The 21351-nt window shown below is 33.5% G+C and overlaps 1 protein-coding gene across 1 annotated transcript; it reads right to left on the bottom strand.

Annotated features, from left to right (window-relative positions):
* Positions 1-1689: 1689 nt before the first annotated feature.
* On the bottom strand, positions 1690-4649 carry LOC131615150 (uncharacterized). The gene is made up of 3 exons (XM_058886643.1): positions 4194-4649; positions 3718-3815; positions 1690-2697 (listed from the first exon to the last, which is right to left on the bottom strand). The coding sequence occupies exons 1-3, from the start codon at positions 4317-4319 to the stop codon at positions 2127-2129; spliced, it is 795 nt and encodes a 264-aa protein (XP_058742626.1). The 5' UTR covers positions 4320-4649; the 3' UTR covers positions 1690-2126.
* Between the last annotated feature and the right edge of the window lie 16702 nt (positions 4650-21351).

Genomic DNA, 21351 nt, shown 5'->3' with positions numbered 1-21351 from the left:
TGTTCTCGGAGGTGAAGATCCACGGTGTGCTTGATTCGTCTCCTTCTTCCCCTCTCCGTGCTTCTGCGTGTTGTTGCTGTCTGCGGAACTGGTGGTTACGTGATTTGTTGAATACAGTTGCGGTGTGGGTGAAGTGTGTTGAGTTGAACCGTGTCTTGATTACAAGTGGAATCGAAAACTCGCTAAAGCTATGATAGAGATGTGTGTGGTGAAGTGTTGAGGATGGTGTTAAATTGTATGAAAGTGGAAGATTGGAGGTATTATATGATGAAGTTGTGGTATGTTATGGTGCTTTTGTTGTGTTTGGAGGAAGAGTATGAATTTCAACGCAGAATGCAGAGTTTTTTTGTAATTTTTCTTCCCCCTTTTACTGGTTCCGAAAGTGTGTTTATATAGACTGGATTTAGGATTTTTTTCTCGTGAGAAATTGAGATGGTTATTTCAAATAACACTTGCTCACTAAGTTTCCAATGAGCATTTTTGTATCCTCTGCAATTCCCTTTCTTGTAGCAGGTTATGGTATGAACAAAAGGGTGATAATTTTGGACTCCATATGCAGGTTGGTTGAGCAGAGCAAGGATGCAGAGCAGCAACAGGGAATTTGGACATATTTGCTTGTTTTGAGATAGCAGGGCGTGGAGAGGGACATTGCAGCAAGTGAAGACAAAACTTTTGTACTATATATTTTTTGTTTGACTTATGGTGTAAAAGTGGACATAGAAAAAGAACAAAAGGTGCAATTGGGCCCAAGAAACAAAGCCCTTTTTATTTTGAAAAAATGAATAATAATAATAATATACAAATTAAATTTAATCTAAACTATCTAAGTTATTTTTGTTGACTTTAATAAAAAAGTCAATTTTTCAAGTTATGCGAAAAAAAATGCGATGAATGAATGCACACTAAATATGAATGCGATACTATCAAATGAACGAAATATGTAGGTCAAAAATTGGGGTGCGATATATGGCAATATAGAAATGAAGTGATTTTTGGAAAGCATACTCATAGAAATACAAGCACAGATATAGGAGAAAGAATTATAGAGAAAGTGATGTATAGAGGTTGGTATTCGACCAAATTAAAGAAGCATATAGCTACTTTGATGCTTTAGTGTTAGCTTGTGTTATTGGTAGGTTGGATCTTTGATCACCTTTGTATTTGACTGTTTTTTGAATTAATAAAATATCATTTGATTAAAAAAAAATAAAATAAATGGTCATATACTTTGTACTAGGCTAATAATCAAATTTCTTTAATTACAATTTAAAAGTCAACAGCAATATTGGGAAAAGTGTAATATTTCTAAGTCTTGAACATATTTAAATAAGTAATTTTGAGCAATAATATGACATCAAAAATAACTTATTTACGTATTCATAAGAATTACCAATATTAATTTTAATTTTTAAATGGTACTTTTATCTCAAAATGATATTTGGAACTTAAAGTGTTATAACTACAATTAATTGTAATATGAACAAGTGCAATATCACCATTAAATCTGTAATTGGTTTTTTACTATACTAGATGGCGAATTTGATTTTGCATAATAGAACTGAACTATAGATTGCAAAAAGAAAATTGAACATCTATTTGAACAAATAAAAATTCAAAAAGTAACATTTTCTTTGAACATTGTTCAATATAGTGTATTATTCACTTTTCAATCCCACTTATTTAATTAAGTTTGGAAGTCTTCAAAAAACTTTTAATCATGTTTTGAAAATAATTTTTCCTAGAAATTATTAAGACTAAGTTTTAATGTATCATGAAACTTTTAAACTAATTTTTCACTGAGTTCATCTTTGTTTGTGCAGTGATTTGTTTTTCTCCGCATAATGTCATGAACTTTTTAGAGACCAGATAATCTAAAATACAAAGACAAATTTTCTATCGAGACCGAGTGATATAATTGAATCATCTGATTCAGTCATGCAAATCGATAAATGGCTACGTGATCTGTTACCAAATTCATGGCTATCGATTTTTGAGTCGATTTTTAAAACATTGTGAACATTTGCTGAAGGTAAAGAATGGTGTAGTGAGAGGATACATTCCAATAAGATTAAACACTAGACATTTCTTTTAGTTCAGAACTATCACATTCCCATATCAGTTAGTAACTAACCTCCTGAATCAGCTGCTTTTGGATTCATATTTAAGATTCTGCAAGGCTTATTGTCATGGTTAAACTCGGTTTCGGGAACACCTATCGGTAAACACTCTTCAATCTGATAATCTCTCTCGTCAACCAGAGATTTCATGTATGAGCATGGCCTTTCCTCAGAATCTATATTAGGCGCAGGCTCTTGACCAGAACCAAATGGCAGCTCCAATGATGCAGAGCCAGGAGGGTGTGTTCTCATCTGCACAGATCTTAGAAGTGCAGCTCTTCTTAAGTCAGCTGAGTGGCATATATCGCTCGGAGATGATGGGAAGCGGCCATCGGAGTCTGAGCTTCGTTGACGAGGCTGGGAGCAAGTAACTGCTGAGACTGGAAAGCCATGAGAAGCATTTAAACTTGTGGAAGGCGCTGAAGAAAATGTGTTTTGTGGCCTTTGGTATCTGCAAGGAGAAACTGGACTACTTGGACGGCTATCCAGATGGGTTAAACAACTATGCGCTGCGGTCTCGCAAAACCTTGAGTCGTCTGAGTCTTCTGACATCGGCGAATATTGTAAAGAAATATCATCCCTAAAAAAGATTCAACAAAAGAATTATCTTAGATGTGATTAGTAGCATTAGGAAAATTGAGTGCTATATTACTACTCTGCTATGACAGCCAGAACTCGATGTTAAAGGTTGAGTTAGTTGAGCTATAGAGCATATAAGGCTATAAGATAGATTCAGTTGAGAGAACGACGTGCTGATGCCAACTTAAAGTGTTAAAAAATATGGTGTATGATGCACAAATAAAGGCTCTATTTTTGTTGCCAACAAAACCATAGTGAAAAAATTTAGTGGTCATCTTCATTTAGGAATAGCAAAGGGATCATCATTCTCAATACTTATCAAAGTGTAAAACTATTAGTCAAACCATTAAGAAAGATTTAAACTTTCATGATACAGTATTTATGATATCATTTGATCTAGGAAACCAATTACACCTATTAGGAAAAAGATCAGGTTTGTTTAACCAAATAAATAAATAGATTAAAGGGAAGAAGATAAGAAAAAAAATGCATAATGCCCTGTGTTGGCCAGTTATGAGGCCCTATTTAGCAACAATTTTATCTAAAAAATTTGAGACTTTGTGTTGTAGCCCATCTTGCACCCCCTCAAAAACAGCCCTGGCCGCGGAGCACTATGGTGATAATAGTTTACAGGTCACGGAGATACCAAAGAACTATGCACCATTATACAAAATATTTTGCACGGATAGAGTGATGACTTGAATATTTTCAACCAAACTCTCAAGCACAGAGGAGAAGAAGAAAAAGAAGCAAGCAAAGAAAATTAAACAAGTATAATTAACACAAGATTTCCGAAGTCAGCATACACTACCAAAACATATGTACATATACAATCTATTAATGCAACTGACAATAACTCGCTCTACAAACAATAAGAAACTAACTCATACAACGCACGTTTCTGCTCTTATTCATCATCAAATAATAACTACATATCCGCTACTACACAATAAGCCTCATTCATAGAAATAGTTCTTCATATTCTTCCATACCAGTATAACATAAATAGCCATAACTTTACCTGAGAGAGAATGCACTTTCAGACCTTGCCGGAGATTCCATAAGATTATCGGGAAGTGAATCTCCAACTGTCAATCCATTAAGACTCGACGCCATTATCTGGATCGCGAAACAAACAAATAAGCAACTCTAGTAGCAATTTAATCAAAAATCTAAATGATCAAAGCAAACTCAGTTACCCAAACAACTAGAAGTAATTTACAAAACATACTCAATCAAAGTCTCAATTTTGAACCATATACTATTCAAAACAAAGGCCAAATATTCATAAAGTTAATACACCAATTTAGCCACAGTATATTAATAATAATAATAACTGCTAAAAATCACAAGACAATATATTAGAAACAAAAACATCAGAAAAAAAAAAAAACATAATAATTTGGAAGTTATGTCAAGGTTAAAAAATTTTAAATAAAATATGAAAAACAATGAATGAGAATAAGACAAAAGGTAAATGAGACAACGATGTTTAACCTCGCTTAGGTAACGTTTGTGAGAGCGAAGATTGTCGACATAAACTTCCTCTTCGGGGTCTCTGGTGCGTTTGCCACTAGGTGAAGAGGAAGATGGAGAGCCTCCCAAATTCGAATCGACACCCATTGTTGGATCCAGCAGCGAGAAATTTGTTAGGGGAAAAGGGGTTATTCAATGTTGTGAATTTAGAGTGAAAAGTTGAATAATTGGATTTACTCTACCGTGTTCCGCCATGAAGGAGAGGAAACAGTGAAATTTGAAGCAGAAAAAGAATGGTTGAAGAGAGTGATGTAGCTTGTTGTTGTTGATGTGGTTTATGATCGTAGACCCGCTCCTAGTGACGGACACGTGTTTCGTCGTTGGTCATTTATTAATTTATCCACGGTTTAAAATGCATATATACATTGGGTGTTGAGGTGAACAAAATTTAGGTGATTTGTTGAGGTGCCAAATTTATTCACGGTTTTATTCGGGTCTAAAAATAGAATATGAGACCATTGAGTATCGTTTCAGTGTTGAGCAGCGACTCACAAGTTTCTATAAGCTCTTGTTCATATTATGTAGAATGAGGGTTTTGCCATGTACTTCTTTAGGTCAGTTGTTAACAAAAGCAAGTGAAGTATTTTGATGGGGTGTCACTAGTATTGAGAACAGATGTATTAAACGTCTTTCTCTTAATCAATGATGTTTTGTAAGAAAGTTTTGACGTGTGTCTATATGTCTAGTGGCAATGGTGTTCTTTTTGTCATAGGACACTTGAGTGTCCGTTCACGGTGAGATTTTGATCGTTGATGGCATGGTTTGTGCTTTCCAATATAATGGATCGCATGGTTCACCCTTGTTAAGACATATATAACAAGTTTTGGGACTATTATTCTCCTTTTTCGCTACTAGTAGATTTGAGAAATTCTTCTTCCTCTTCGTTTGCGATTTCTTTCATTGTTGCCAGCTTCCTTGCACATGTCTCCATCTCTGACTATTTCACACCCTTTGTTTTATCCCATGAATCCTCTAAATTTGTCTCTTTTAAGATAACACTCATATCTTCTTTTTTTCAATCTTGCTTTGTTTATTAGGGTTTTTGGAGAAGATTTCCCGGGGTTCAATGAAGGAAATTATCACTGGTGGTGGCTTATTAGATTATTACGTGCGTCTTAGAAGGAACACCAAACTTTAGCTTTAAACTTGCATTACGTTGCTATTTATATTCGTTTCTTCCATGTGTTGACAAAATCCATTATAATGCCTCAAATTTGAAGTTTAAAAGGCAACATAGGAGAACTTGTCGGCGTGGGTGGACCAATAAATGTAGGATACTGCCTATGGCTTTCTTGGTGATGGCAGTTTAAAGCATGCCTTCATGACAGTGGGACCTTCTGAAGATTACGGGTGATTCCTCCTAAAGAAGACAAGAGGATGTGTACTAAATATGATGGGTGTGTCATTCCTATTAACGAATGTTTATTCTCCTTGATAGGTTTCTATTTTCCCTCAAGAATGTTGAGGTAGACATGTTTAATCATTAATCAATTTCCTCTTCACAATTGCATCAAGTGAGTTGAGCCTACATCAAGGTCTTTTAGCATTGATGTGAATACAAGAAGAGTTCGCCTACCACACCATTTTTTCTACATCTATTTGAAGCTCAATGTTGCTCTACTGATTTGGCATTGGGCTAAGGTCTGATATCTCTCAGGCAGTGTACTGAGATGTTCGAGATCTACTCTGAGAGTACGAAACATTTAAAAGATTTATACTTCTTGGTTACCCCCTCAATGAGGCAGGACATGATAACGTATGTACCATAGAGCTCGGGTCTCCTTACCAATGTTCGAACATGTTCTTCGAGTTATAACGTCAGAGCCATTTCTTAGGAAATTCCAGATCTTGCGTTTAAAAATGGATGGTTTGTCTCAAGATGGGATATACGTAAAAAGGCAATTGGTTTCTTTCTTTGATAGTGTGGGCTACGTAGATGGTGTTAAACATGTGACTCTATACACAATACAGGGTGAATTGTAGAGGTTTGAAAAATGATAGTTCAAAATAAAATTATATTTTAAATCAGAATTTGAAAAACATTTTCTAAAAAAAGTTTGAATACGAAGCGGAAAAAATAGTAAATAAAGTAAGTGAAAAATAAAAGAGTTAAGGAATTTCGGAATAATAACTTGTAATGCGTGACAACAGGCGATTACGGTTCCAAAATTTCGTAAGGGCTGCGCGAAAGTGAGCAGTATTTTTAAATTAATATTTCTACCAAAAATATTTTTTTAGATTAAATTTAGGTGCTGAATTTTATACGAGTCCCAACAGTACCCGGAAATTACATTTCGGTCTCTATTTTTATTAATTCTTAAACAAGTTTATTTTAATCCGTTTTGCAATCAAAACCTTTACTAATAGCCTTAGATTTACATAATAGAAATAGATAACGATACACTTGATTATTTGTCACTGTGGGTTCGATATTTTTGTTTTACGACGATATTTTTGTGCACTTGCAGAACATATCAGTTATAAACATAAAGAAGTTTACAAAATCTATAGATATTACTAAAAATATATTGAATTTTAAATCAATTTAAAATTTTCTTTTTTCTTCTGCGGTCCAAAGAAAATCCAGTCTATGTATTACTTCACCATTTACTTGGTAAGTAAGGATAAATAGACCATTGATTAAAGTTTCCCACAAATCATGATTAATACTTTGAATAAAGATTCTAAATCTAGCTTTTCATATTTCAAAACTAGCACCATTAAACGGTGGATATGTGTTTAGGAAGTATTCATTGATTAAGAGTGTATTAGAAGTCATCTTCCTCCTGAGATGATTAGTTCTTAAACAAGAGTTAGGCACTGATGCCACTTGTTGGACATGTGACTTCACACGCAAAAGGGAAGGAGGGTGAATTGTGAGTTTCAAAAAAAACTTTGGTTTGAAAAACTTTATTTAATATTATCAGAGTTTAAAAACATTTTGAAAACATTTTTGAAATAAATAGTAAAAAATTTAATTGCATAAAATAAAATTTAAGGGAAGAGAGAAGACAACAATAATTATATAAGTTCAGTCAAGAAGACTTAGTCATACTCTCAAGATTTGATCTTGAGAGTATCTAGTAAATTTTAAGAGCTTTTACAAGGTTGAACTCTCGAACTCCCTTATACAAGGAAAATGAAGTTTCATGCTAACTTCCAACCAAATAATGAACACCAGAAAGAAACAGCTAGTGTTCATTCCAAACAACAACTTGAAGTTGTTAGTCTCCAAACTAAACCAATATTTTCCACATGATCTTCTCGAACCAAGGTGAGCTTTTGTACCAAGCTTAATGATGTTTAGTATCAAAAGTAAGTATTTGTTATCGTATCCGCAGGGACTGGTGTGATATTAATGTCGTTCAACCGTTAATACGATTTTAAGTAGAGAATCATAAAGTGTTTTAATTATAAAAGTAACGAAATGTAACAACAGTAATTAGTAAATAAAGTTTCAAAGATTTGACAACTTTCTAGGGTTGAGTTTCATCCATCGAATGCGTACATAGTTTAATGATCAATTATACACAACCTAGATACTAATCAATATCATTACGTATCGCTCACAAATATTGTTTATTGCTGAAGCGGTAAAGCGGCAAGGAACAAAATTTTTGGAAATATTTATCCAGGAAAATTATCGTATCCACAGAGATTAATGATATCGAACCACCATTCAACAGTTTATACAATTATGAGTTTGGATTGAATTGGTAAAGTATAAAAACAGAAATATCAACACAAAAATAATTCATTTTTCAGAGAGAAGAGACATATCAAGCATTGCATATAATCCACTTCTCACAAACTTAAACTTATCGATCAGTTATACTTAACCTACAGTACTCATCAATATCATCAAGCATCGCTCACACCCTAAGTCATTTCTAACTCAAAGTAGAGAGAACTACTATATCATCTCGGCGACGATCTCTCAGCCAACCTCAACAACACAACAGACAACCGTATTGCTCGCGTCGACGACTCTCAACCAACACAAACAACACAGAGGCATTAAGATTCGATACCCACGGTGAATATTAGCTCCAAAAACTATCTCTAGAGTCTAGAACTAATAGATATCCATCTCTAATCAATATTTGTGAGGTATATGTCTATAACAACCCAAATCCAAACATAAAGCAAAAAGATTAAGGAAGACATCAATAATGATTTGTAAAGCAAACTTTATACAACACCATGATCAACAAATATACATGAGTTCAAAGTAAAATCATATACAAAACCCAACCAAAGAGAAATACACAAAGAAGAAGAGAAATGAACCAAAAATATCCCGGTTTGTCAGCTCCGATTGATGATCAATCTATCCCGGATCATCCATATGCAACCTTCAAAGTTGTTTTCTAAGCTAATCTACCTAAAAAATGTTTGTTGATGGAGTGGGAGCAAAAATACCCAAACCATAACCTAAAAATGCGTATTTTACCCCTTAAAACGTATTTCTGTCCTGCCAGATTCCCCGGGCGAGCCTGTCATTCGCCGGGCGAATGACATCAGTAGCAACATCATTGTTTTGGCCATAACTTGAGAACCGTAACTCTGATTTGTGTCCGGTTTGAAGCGTTGGAAAGCTTATTCAATTTCTTATCTAACAATGACAAAATATCAACCAAAATGATGATTTTTTATTCTTTGATTGTGAGTCTTATTTGTTGATGAGTTGGTTTTGTTGCTCAAAATCGCGCGTTTGAAGTCGTGTCTTCGACACTTTATTGCTCATGCTCCAAATATGCATCAATACCTACAAAATAAATAGAAAACTATCAAAAGATACACAAATGAATCAAAACACGAGTATAAAAAAACTAAACGTATTTACACACAAAACGGGGGATTATTCAACGAAATTTACACAAAAACACGATAAGTCTCACAAAACCATATATACAAAAGCACTACAAATTGGCACTTATCAAACTCTCCCAAACTTAAACTTTTTTTCCCTAAACAAGAATCAACTAACTCAAGGAAACAAACAGAAAAATCGCGAATCAACAAGTTTTGAAAAAACGGAACAAATGTATGGCTCAAATGAAAAACGGTACACACAAAGAAACATACTTACCACTAAACTACGACGATAACATAAACATGACACAAATGCTAAATACAAAGAATATACCAAACATTCTAAAATAACACTAGTTCAAAAATGAATCACACCTAGCACACAATCATCGGTAGATGACAAACACAAAAGTGGAGTATTTTCACTCATCCAATATTCTTGCAAACAAAAGACTAAATTATGCACTCATCCAGAAATCGTATTGAAAATACAATAGCAGAAATCACAAAGGCTTTTCAAGGTTATAGCGTGGTCGGGTGAACAAACTGATCCGCTGTCGCGCGCGGATCAAAAACGAGTAGTTTTGAATAAAACTGTAGATAGCGACAAGTGACTCGAATATCGTCTCACAAGGATTCTTAGTTGTTACTAACCGAATGGAATTCGAATTAAGGGGGGGTTGTTTCGTGTTCAATTATAAAAATGCAGAAAATAAGTTATTATAAAAAAGTTAAAACGACAATTCTACTGATTCGGTTACCGACTTATCACTGGTTCAATAAACTTCAATCCCCTAAGCGGAATCTATTCCCCTACCTATTACAACACCAATTAACAAGCGAAATTGATATTATGAGATTTCATTCCTATTTTCCGAATAAAGCAAACAGATTAAGCACAATCACGAATTAAGCAAACATGATTCTAACATACACACTTTAACGATTAAGCAACGATAAAGTACGATAAAAGTCAAGGAACATAAATCAATCGGTATAAATCAATAATATTCTATATAACTCGAATTAAGCAAACAAGACATATAGATTAATATCGAAAGGGAAAAGAAATTGAATTAAAGATTAAAAACCTCAAAGTATTGGAAACCGTAACCAGCAGAAATTGCCTTCGGGGATTAGTTCCTCATCATTCGTACAAAGCTTTCCAAATTATTTGGTGAAAAGTAAAAAGTGATAAACAGTAACACGGTTGCTAGACCTATTAGGAATCAGCCAAAAAACATTTATGACCCAACTGGGTCGAATGACAAAACCAGACCCACTACTAAACGACCCAAAAACTGAAAATAAAATAGTGCTGCAGCTTCAAACGCAATTCTGGGAAATATAGGTTCCGATTCTGACTTTGACTCCAACATAAAAGTTGTAGCTCTTTCTCTTAGCTTTCCGGCGATTATTAGAACGCCTCAATCGGACTCCCGGAACTCCAGTTATGATCGTTTTCGTGCAGACTGCTAAAGCTGAAAAATAAATACGAAAATCAAATAACAATAAAAATAATTTAAAATATAAAAACATTATAAAATACAAAAATAAGACAAGCAAACCATGGAAATGTATAAGTACAACCGTAGAGGAATGTGCATCAAAATGCACTGATCAAATTTCCCCACACTTGAACTTTTGCACTCCGAGCAAAATGAAAAACAAAACAAAGAAAGCAGAAATACATCAATAGTTACTCATCCTAGGCTACCAATCTTCTTCGGGTAAGTTTGCATCGACAGGTACTAATCTTGCACACTAAGGACATCGTAAGAACACTAACCACAGATATGCAGACATAAGCCTCCTAAATACACAAACCAATTCAAATCATATTATTATACCATAGCCTAACTTACTCATCCTTTTTGCTCTTTTTCATTCAGGCGCAATCACATTAAGCCCGTTATCTCCACACACTTTTAGCAAGACGACCGGTTAGTGACTCTGATCCTTTTCTGCACGGGGTTCTGGAACTTACGTGGCATAACCCTTTGCTTACTCAGTTTTAGTTGCGGGGGATCGGACCGTGATCCGCCTTACCAAGTTCAGCACCAGAAACCGCTGAACCAACTAACAAAGAGTCTTATTTTAAACCTTTTTCTTTTGAAGGTTCCACAACCGTTGGGTTAAGTGACCGGGTGAGGGTCACCAAACTTAGAAGGTGCATTCCCTTTTTCTTCTTCTTTTTTTTCCGGAACACTCACTTATATTCATCGGCTTTCCTGCGTAAAGTGTGTGAGAGATGGTGCCGACTGCTGAAATAAACTACTCAAGAGCTGTCAGAGAATGAGAATTTAAGGCTAAAACATAATAAAAAATTCAAATCAATTTCCATATGCAGGAGACTTACGGTGTTAAAACGATACCGATCTTGTGAATTTTTCCCAAGTCTCCGCAAACTCGACTCAAATCAATCAATAGCCTAAAACTTTCAAGAAAATGCATTTTTTTTATTTTTTTATTTTTTTTATTGACTGAAATTAAACAAAATACTAACAAAAACAAAGAAAACACACAATTCCCTCCCCCACACTTAAACTAAGCATTGCCCTCAATGAAAGGACATAAATATAAAATAAGAGTGAGAGAAAGGAAAGAACACACCCGAGGGTTAAGGTGGAATGTAGCTTTCATGTCTGGTGGTTTTGGTGGAGGCCTTTCTGCACTACGAACACATGAAATAGGAGAAAGTAAATAGCAAGTGAACTTGGATGTTAGTAAAAAATCTGGTGGCTTAGGAGAAATAGTCTGCACATATGGTAAACCTGCAATAACAAAAGTATGAAAAATAGAAAATCCACATTTAGCTTGTGAGTCATATAAAATAGGTGGAAGAGATGCACAAATGGTGAAAGATAACACCATGTTGTTTGGCTTAATTACAGTTTCGACCAAAAAAAATTCTGCTATGGACAATGGTTGCTTATGACAAAAATCCACATTCTTTTTGTCAAATTCAAGAGTTGTTGAATTTGCTAGAATTTCTGCACAAGTGGTTGTCGGCATCAAACTATCTTCACCTAAAATGGCTGCGCTGATCTCAAGACAAACATTACAAATACCACATTCACAAGCAAAAATTTCAAGAGAGTTATCTACTTCAAGAGAAGTATATAATTCATCCAAATCAGATTTCAAGAAATTTTGTGGCATAATCTCTTTCATGCATTCACTTGAATTTTTGTTTCTTACTATGAGTTCATCATATGAAACAAACACGGTTTTAATGGGCTTACCTGGAAATTCATCAAGGCTGGTATCACATCGTGTTAACTCTAATGATGCAACAGGTTGTACATCATCATGAAACATCACGTTCTCTTGAATTTGATGGACACTTGAGATTATTTGTTCACCTTGGACTTTTTTAACTGGAAACATAGATTGCATATGTTGTTGAAATTGCAAATTATTTTCAGTCATTCGCTTATTATTTTCAGCCATTTGCTTGATAATTTCTTCCAAATATGATTATGTGTCAGCTTTCAATGATGCATTTTGTTGAAATTGTTGATATGGCCAAATAGGCTGCTCTTCAATGTATGAGTATTGTCCTAGAAAATCATCTACCATTTGGGCCTCACCATAAAAATTAGCATCTAACAACATAGGACATGCATCATTACCATGAAAATTTGAAGAACAAATATTGCAAATCGCAAGTGGAATATGATTTTGATAGCACGATTGATGTTCTCTTGCTTCCATCAAATTAATAAGATAAGCTAACTGATCCAATGAGTCTCCCATTTTTTTTTGACACGAAAAAACAAATATGATTAAAATGAATTCAAAAAAATACAAAAGCACGAAATTTAATCTAATGAAGACAAATAAAAATTTTGAGAATTTTTTTGGAATTTTTTTGACACTATGAAAACAGTAAATAATTCATAAAAAATAGAAAAACAACGAATTTGCGATTTTGAGGGTCAAATTCTTTTAGAATTCTATTCTAAAGGAGTACTGTTCGTCGATTTATTTCTGACTTTGTGGAAAAAATTCGGAACGATTCGAAACAGTAGCTTTCAAACTTACCTGATAGGCTGGAAAACTTATCACTATACACCAACCGGAATTGCAACCCTGAAAATCAACAAACACAACACAAAAAAAAATCCTAGCAACAACACTACGCCTAATATAAGTTAATAACAACAAGAATCCCCGGCAACGGCGCCAATTTGATCCGCTGTCGCGCGCGGATCAAAAACGAGTAGTTTTGAATAAAACTGTAGATAGCGACAAGTGACTCGAATATCGTCTCACAAGGATTCTTAGTTGTTACTAACCGAATGGAATTCGAATTAAGGGGGGTTGTTTCGTGTTCAATTATAAAAATGCAGAAAATAAGTTATTATAAAAAAGTTAAAACGATAATTCTACTGATTCGGTTACCGACTTATCACTGGTTCAATAAACTTCAATCCCCTAAGCGGAATCTATTCCCCTACCTATTACAACACCAATTAACAAGCGAAATTGATATTATGAGATTTCATTCCTATTTTCCGAATAAAGCAAACGGATTAAGCACAATCACGAATTAAGCAAACATGATTCTAACATACACACTTTAACGATTAAGCAACGATAAAGTACGATAAAAGTCAAGGAACATAAATCAATCGGTATAAATCAATAATATTCTATATAACTCGAATTAAGCAAACAAGACATATAGATTAATATCGAAAGGGAAAATAAATTGAATTAAAGATTAAAAACCTCAAAGTATTGGAAACCGTAACCAGCAGAAATTGCCTTCGGGGATTAGTTCCTCATCATTCGTACAAAGCTTTCCAAATTATTTGGTGAAAAGTAAAAAGTGATAAACAGTAACACGGCTGCTAGACCTATTAGGAATCAGCCAAAAAACGTTTATGACCCAACTGGGTCGAATGACAAAACCAGGCCCACTACTAAACGACCCAAAAACTGAAAATAAAATAGTGCTGCAGCTTCAAACGCAATTCTGGGAAATATAGGTTCCGATTCTGACTTTGACTCCAACATAAAAGTTGTAGCTCTTTCTCTTAGCTTTCCGGAGATTATTAGAACGCCTCAATCGGACTCCCGGAACTCCAGTTATGATCGTTTTCGTGCAGACTGCTAAAGCTGAAAAATAAATACGAAAATCAAATAACAATAAAAATAATTTAAAATATAAAAACATTATAAAATACAAAAATAAGACAAGGAAACCATGGAAATGTATAAGTACAACCGTAGAGGAATGTGCATCAAAATGCACTGATCACAAACAAGAGATAATTCCTAAGGCTAATCGAAATAAAAACTTGCCTAAACCTAAAAAAGTGATCAATTCACCAAAGATTCAAATACCAAATTTCAATCAAACTTCTTCATAATCCCAAATTTCTCAAACCAATCACGTATTTATTAACACAACATCATTCCATACTCTTTTTGTTTTACTTTTTCAAAGCTTTTTTTATTTTTTCTTTCTTTTCCTTTGCATCTCCTTTTCACTTTTTTTCCTTTTCATTTCAACCTCATAGCAATCAACCAATAAGTACACAATCATTTTTCTCCTCAACTTGAATTCAACTGTATCATCATGTGACTACTCCCTACTTTCTAAGGTAAGGTAAAAATTCATACAACAACACAAAGTTGAGGGCTCAAGAAAAACAACAATCAAAATCCATACAAAAAGTGAATTTGATACTCATAGACAAACATCAAGCTCAAACCACATGGATAATGACAAAAGGCTCAAAAGGGTTATAAATGATCACACACTCACAAGGTGAAATTGATTATTTAGCTAGGTAATTATGCTCAAAATGAAACAAAAATGCCTTGATCCTTTTCATGCTTTCATATAGTCAACACACATAAAAGATTAAGCATAATAAAATCCAATTAGAACAAGAGTGTCGGTCTCCAGCATATGTGAAAAATGGAAAGCTACCTCACAAAAAGGGTAGGAACTAAAGTGATTCACAAACGAACAAGTATACCAAAGAATGAATGGCATAGAAATTGTAAAAAGTCTAAGTATCATGAATATGCTAAAGTCAAGAAAGAGATAAACACATACCTTGTACGTGTACAAACTTTAACAGAATCATTACCATACACTCGCAAGTTGAAACAATCAAACTTGGAAAATCAGCTCCAATTCCATAAGTTACACAAAACGAGCTTATTGACAAACACACAAAGTATTAATATAAATAAATTAAAAGACCAGATGAAATTGTCTAAACAAATTTAAAAGTGAAGATTTGAAATTTAAGAAATGGTCCGATCTAAATTTGTTTATACAATTGCATCACATTAGCTAAACTAAACAAAACTAAAAAGAATAAACATGCTTGTTTTACGTCGTAAGCTCGACGCCTGTTATTTAAGAACGTTCCTTCAAGTTAGTTTCGTCCGGCTATTCCTAACCATACATAAGCAAATGTGAAAGGAACCAAACAATAATATAACAACTTCACAACTATAAAAAACCATGTACAAGTGTAGTAAACATACACAAGTATCAATATAAACAAGTGAGAATATACAATATGTGTGATATATACAAAACTCAAAACGTTAGACACTATTGCGATGCAAGTTAAATAAAACACCAATCCCCGACAACAACACGCCACTTTGCTGAAGTGGTAAAGCGTCAAGCAACAAAAGATTTAGAAATATTTATCCGGGAAATTATCGTCTCCACATGGACTAGTGCATTGAACTGCCGTTCAACAGTTTCGAAGCGTTGGAAAGCTTATTCAATTTCCTATCTAACAATGACAAAATATCAACCAAATTGATGATTTTTTATTATTTGATTGTGAGTCTCATTTGTTGATGAGTTGGTTCCGTTGCTCAAAATCGTGCGTTTGAAGTCGTGTCTTCGACACTTTATTGCTCATGCTCCAAATACACATGAATACCTACAAAATGAATAGAAAACTATCAAAGGGTGCGTTTGATTTGCTAAAAAACGAGGTACTGGACAAGACAACTTTTTTTGTACTCTGTTTGATGCAGAAACTAATCATGGTACTGGACAAAAAAATATGACAAGGTACTGGACAAAATCATAATTTTTTGTCCTCCACTAAACCATGAGACAACTTTTTGTCCCAAGCACTAATTATCAACAAAATAATTTTTACTCTCTTTCTCATTATTTAATATTTTAATTCATAAATATAATATTAATATGTTATATATCAAAAAAATGTTATAATAAAAATTATACTATTATTATTCGGTTCATTGACATATCAAATAAAGTAGAGAAAAAAACCTCAATTTATTATTTTTCTTCTCTTCTTATTATTTAATATTTTGATTCAAAAATATTAATAAAAAAATATTATATAAGAAATTATATTATTTTGTCTGCTGCATAAACATATTAAACAAAGTAGAGTAAAAAAATTATTTCTTCATCTTTTTTCCTCCTTATTATTTAATATTTTGATTCATAAATATTATATTTTATATATCAATAAATAATATTATATTAAAAATTGTATTATTTTGTCTGGTGCATGGACATATCAAGCAAAATCTAGAAAATAGTTGTCCAGTCCAGTAACCATCAAACACAGTACAATACAAAAAGTTGTCTTGTACTGTTCTGTACTGTCTAGTACTGTTCTGTCCAGTACTTCATAATTTACAAAACAAACGCACCCAAAAGGTACACAAATGAATCAAAACACGAGTATAAAAAAACTAAACATATTTACACACAAAACGGAGGATTATTCAACGGAATTTACACAAAAACACGATAAGTGCTCAAAAACTATATATACAAAAGCACTATAAATTGGCACTTATAATTTATGTCTAAACTCCTGATGAGAGTTCAACAATATTGTTTAATTGACGATTTCTCATCATATTAAACTATAAGTTAGCATTAAGAATCAATACTTTGCTGTGAATGTTAAATCAAAATCTATGTCTAAAGTTTAGAATCTAACAGATGGTTATCTTATATCAAGATTCAAATCTTATTCTTAGTAGTAATTCTAATCTACAAAGTTAAACAACAAAAACAATGATAACATCGATATTAATTCATAAATAGATTGTATATAATGTCATGATTAATAAACATACATATTGTTACGGTGAACTATATCCAATCCCAACAAGAGATAAGAATTAACTACTCATGATAGTTTGATACAAAAGATATGAGTAAAGATGAATGAGTATCAACAACGATTTCCCGACGGTTGATGTGTATCTAGCTTTGATCCTTCAAGTTCACTCTTCCCCTGTTTCTCACTATGTGTCAATATCTCTGGTGAACATGGAATGCCTTTCTAATTATGTTTGATGCCCTTTTAATAGCTTTTTGATCTTGCTTCTTTCGCTTAGCGAGCCGATGCATCGCTAAGCGAGATATACTTCTTTCAGCCTTAAGTAATCTCAAACCGCTTTCCTTGAACTGCTTTTCCTAGCTTGTCGAGATCTGGCTTGCTAAACTAGCCTTCTCGCTTCTTCCTCGTTATGTTTCGCTAAGCGAAAAGGTGATTTTTGGATTTGTGAACTTTCTGCCAGTCTTCGCTTGCAGCTCGCTATTGTTTCGCTAAGAGAAAAAGGTGAATTTTGGATTTGTGAACTTTCTGCCAATCCTCACTTGGAGCTCGTTGGTACTCGCTTAGTGAAGTGTTGTTGTGAGCTCGTTAGAGCTTGCTTAGCGAATTTTACATTACAGGATCTTTTCTTTTGGTTTGTTTCCTACTTGTTTGCTAATGCCCCAATCCTACACAAATACACAGAAGTTAAGAGTAAACATGTATAAAGTCTTATTCCTATAACCAATCTCAATTTTATTCAAAACATGGGGTTTTTATGTTAAAAACTTACAAACCAAGTCAATAAATGCCTTTTTCAATGTGACTTATTATCATATTTCGGGCACTTATCAAGAACCCACCTCGACAAAGGCAGGGTTCAAACCTCTTTTACCATCGAATACAGAAATAATATTTAGCGTCTCCTGCTCCACCCATATCAATGGACTTCGCTCATACATCATGGAAGATTTGACAACTATTTTTATCAATTTCATATTTACTGCCAACAAATAAAAATAATAACGATTGTTAAAACAAGCACAATATTGAGATTCCAATCACCACATTGCTTCACTATCTGTGGGGTCACTGTCAAAAGTGTGGTAAAACACCCTTATGTAAGTCCGAGCCTTTTGTTCTTGTTTAAAGTTATCCACAACAACTTGATTCGTCAAGGGAAAAATTGGGAACGTGAAACTATTGACAACTTCCATAGAATCAATACCTCGAACCTTCTTTTCATTCTTGACAATAAAGTCTCCTTTCTACTCTTCCATAATAGCCACTTTCGCAGAACCCTAACAAACGACAAGCAAAGTACAAAAGGAAAAAAGACGTTGTTTGTTACCTTTAAAGAAGAGTGATTCCTAATGCACATGCGAATCTGACCACCAGAGCACCGCGAGGAGTATTGGAACAATAACTAGCAATAACAAAAGATGGAGGCGAAAACATGAAAGACATTGAGAAGATCTCTCGCTCTCATAGACCACATAAGTGAAAATAAGCTAGTGTTCACCCTATGATCTCCATATATTGCTTGATTGACCATCACACAATCAACACTAAAAGACATAAGGAAACATTCCTATACCATCAACGACCTTGATTGAACCTCGATTTATTCGAGTACCCTAAAAAGGTCATTTTTGCAGTCACACCTAAAGCCACGTGCCCAGTTTGCTATGCAAAACATTGTGATTACAAGACATTCATTTAATACGCATGTTCCTAAGACCATCTGCTCCAACTCAATAAACTCATAATATTCCATGAATCGACGACTAGCCCGTGGAGCGTACAACAATGTTAGAGCACTAATAGAAAATTCTCTTTTAGTGACCGAATTAGCCATCAAAATTTGATATTCATGATTAAATTTTAACAGGTCACTAAAATAAATTAACCGCCGATTTAGAGACCAAAAGGCAGTCACAAAAATTGTTTTAATATACAATTTAATTTATATATAAAAGTTAGAAAATTAATATACAATTTTATTTATATACAAAAGGCAGTCACGAAAATTAATGGTCGCTAAATCGGTCACCAAACGCTTTAGTGACCAATTTTTCAGTTTTTTCGGTCTTTAATTTGGCCGCTAAAAGCGAATTTTCTAATAGTGGAGAGAGGACCAATAATGCCAATACCCGCTTCACTAAATACCAACAAGGACTTAGGGGGCCACTTTTTCAGGCCGACCACATACCCGAATAATAAGGCCCAATTGTCTGGCCCATTTCGTAGTATCCATCCAACGTTTAAAGGAGCAGGTGATACATCACCAACAAAGAGTCACTTCATCATAACTACTAGTGCACCTTGTAGTCAGATTTGATCAGACAATTCCCGCATCTCACGTCAGGCCAGGCGGTCTACCATATAAAAATCCAAGGATGCACCATTTTAGATATGATATCATTACCACTTTCAAACTACATCTTTATACTTCACTGAACTTTAGATTTCTAACCTAGCAGGTCCTCCCGCCTTTGTGCCAGAAACTCTCACCATCGCATCAAAAAAACCCGTTACTTTTCCATTATGTATTTCTCGTTCCTACTCAGAACACCTTCAAACAATTGAATTATTTGTATTATTAATGTTAATATTAATATTAATATTGATATGACTTATCATGAGGTTTAAAGCCGATTTCCCTTGTGGTACTTGATTAACATCCTGAGACATGTTAACTAACCTCTTAACCTCTTAATTGTTATCATTCGAATTACCATTTTGTTTAGTATATTAATTAAGAGATTGCTAATTCTTTACTTTGATGGATTAACCATTTTTTTCAGTTCTTAAACATATATAATAATATTCAAAAGAAACTATACTTAAATTGGTTTTTCTAGACGTGCCAATTTATTAATAATAAAATATATCATTATCGATAAATAATCTCAACGAATAATCTAGGAATAAAATTAAATCATTTTGGATGCCAAGTTGACATGTTTGTTATTTAAATTATTAAAATTTGATTTACTATTAAAATTCTGATTAAATAAACTTGAATAACTAAATTAAATGATAAGAAAATAAGACTACTTGTATAAATGCTAAATTCAAAATAATTGTAAAAAAGATGCTCAAAGACTTTGAATCCTAATAGAATGGATGTTTGCTTCTTATGGCCAAATATAATTAGAAGAAATAATCTCTTTAATTCTGATTTTAATCTCTCTATTTATAATACATGTTGGGGTTAATAGTAGTTTACCCTGTAATATGAGTGTATTTTGATTATTTTCCACCGTTGTCAAATGCAGGTTTTGACAACGATTTTTTTAAAAAAATCGTTGTCAAAAAATAGAGAGAGGGGAAAACAAAATTCACTAACATTACAGAGGTGGATTACTATTAACCCTACATGTTGCATGCTAGTCATCACATGAATTTTTTAACTAACTTCCTAAACAACTCTCTCAGACGGTTTTGTATATGTATCTATTTTGACCTTGTTATCTATTTTAGTATTCACTTCTTTATCTTTCAAAATTTTAAAAGAATAAACAAACATGTCATTGTCATGAATCATAAAAGAAGTTATTTTTTACAAGAAAGGAAAAGATGTTAGCATTGACTGGAAATATTGAATATGTCCTTTCAGAACAATTAAAGGTAGAAGACAATAAAGGACCTTTTTCTGATGCTATAGAGAAAAGCAATATATATATATATATATATATATATATATATATATATATATATATATATATATATATATATATATATATATAAAAATTAAAGATAGCGAGTGGTGATTAACCATGATTCTCTCATTAGAAAATTTATCGAATACACTTTTCCTCCAACAAGCAGTGGGGGATCTTGGGATACAAAAGGGAATATGTCAATTATTTCCATAAAAAATCAGTGGAAACGTGCATAATTGAAAGTCGTTAACATAATAATAGCACATGAAAGCAAAGCGGATGCTTTTACCGACATGCGTGTCTATATATAAGCAGTAGTAGAATAAAATGAATGTTTTAGGAAAAAAAAAGAAAAATAAGTACTAGTAGACAGTATTTCCCATCCTTTTGTTTTCGTACTCAGGATAAGGATGACTTTAGTCTAGTCTAGAAACTAAAATAGACCCGGGCCGATATGTATATGCGATGGGAAGCACAAACAAAAGTAGTGAGATGTTTGGTGTAGCTTTTCCACCCGCCAGGAAAATAAGAAGGTACAAATAGGGTTTAAAAAACAGT

Source organism: Vicia villosa, linkage group LG1 (genome assembly GCF_029867415.1).
Source record: "Vicia villosa cultivar HV-30 ecotype Madison, WI linkage group LG1, Vvil1.0, whole genome shotgun sequence".
Classification (NCBI taxonomy): Eukaryota; Viridiplantae; Streptophyta; class Magnoliopsida; order Fabales; family Fabaceae; genus Vicia; species Vicia villosa.
Note: the sequence above shows the minus strand (reverse complement) of the source record. Positions and strands in the feature narration are given on the sequence as shown.

Bases quoted from the DNA above. Each gene is read 5' to 3' on its own strand.
- LOC131615150 (XM_058886643.1), bottom strand. From the start codon at position 4,319: ATGGGTGTCGATTCGAATTTGGGAGGCTCTCCATCTTCCTCTTCACCT. The intron at 3,816-4,193 runs GTTAAACATCGT...TTCGCGATCCAG, and splicing joins ACAAACGTTACCTAAGCGAG to ATAATGGCGTCGAGTCTTAA. The intron at 2,698-3,717 runs GTAAAGTTATGG...AATCTTTTTTAG, and splicing joins GAAAGTGCATTCTCTCTCAG to GGATGATATTTCTTTACAAT.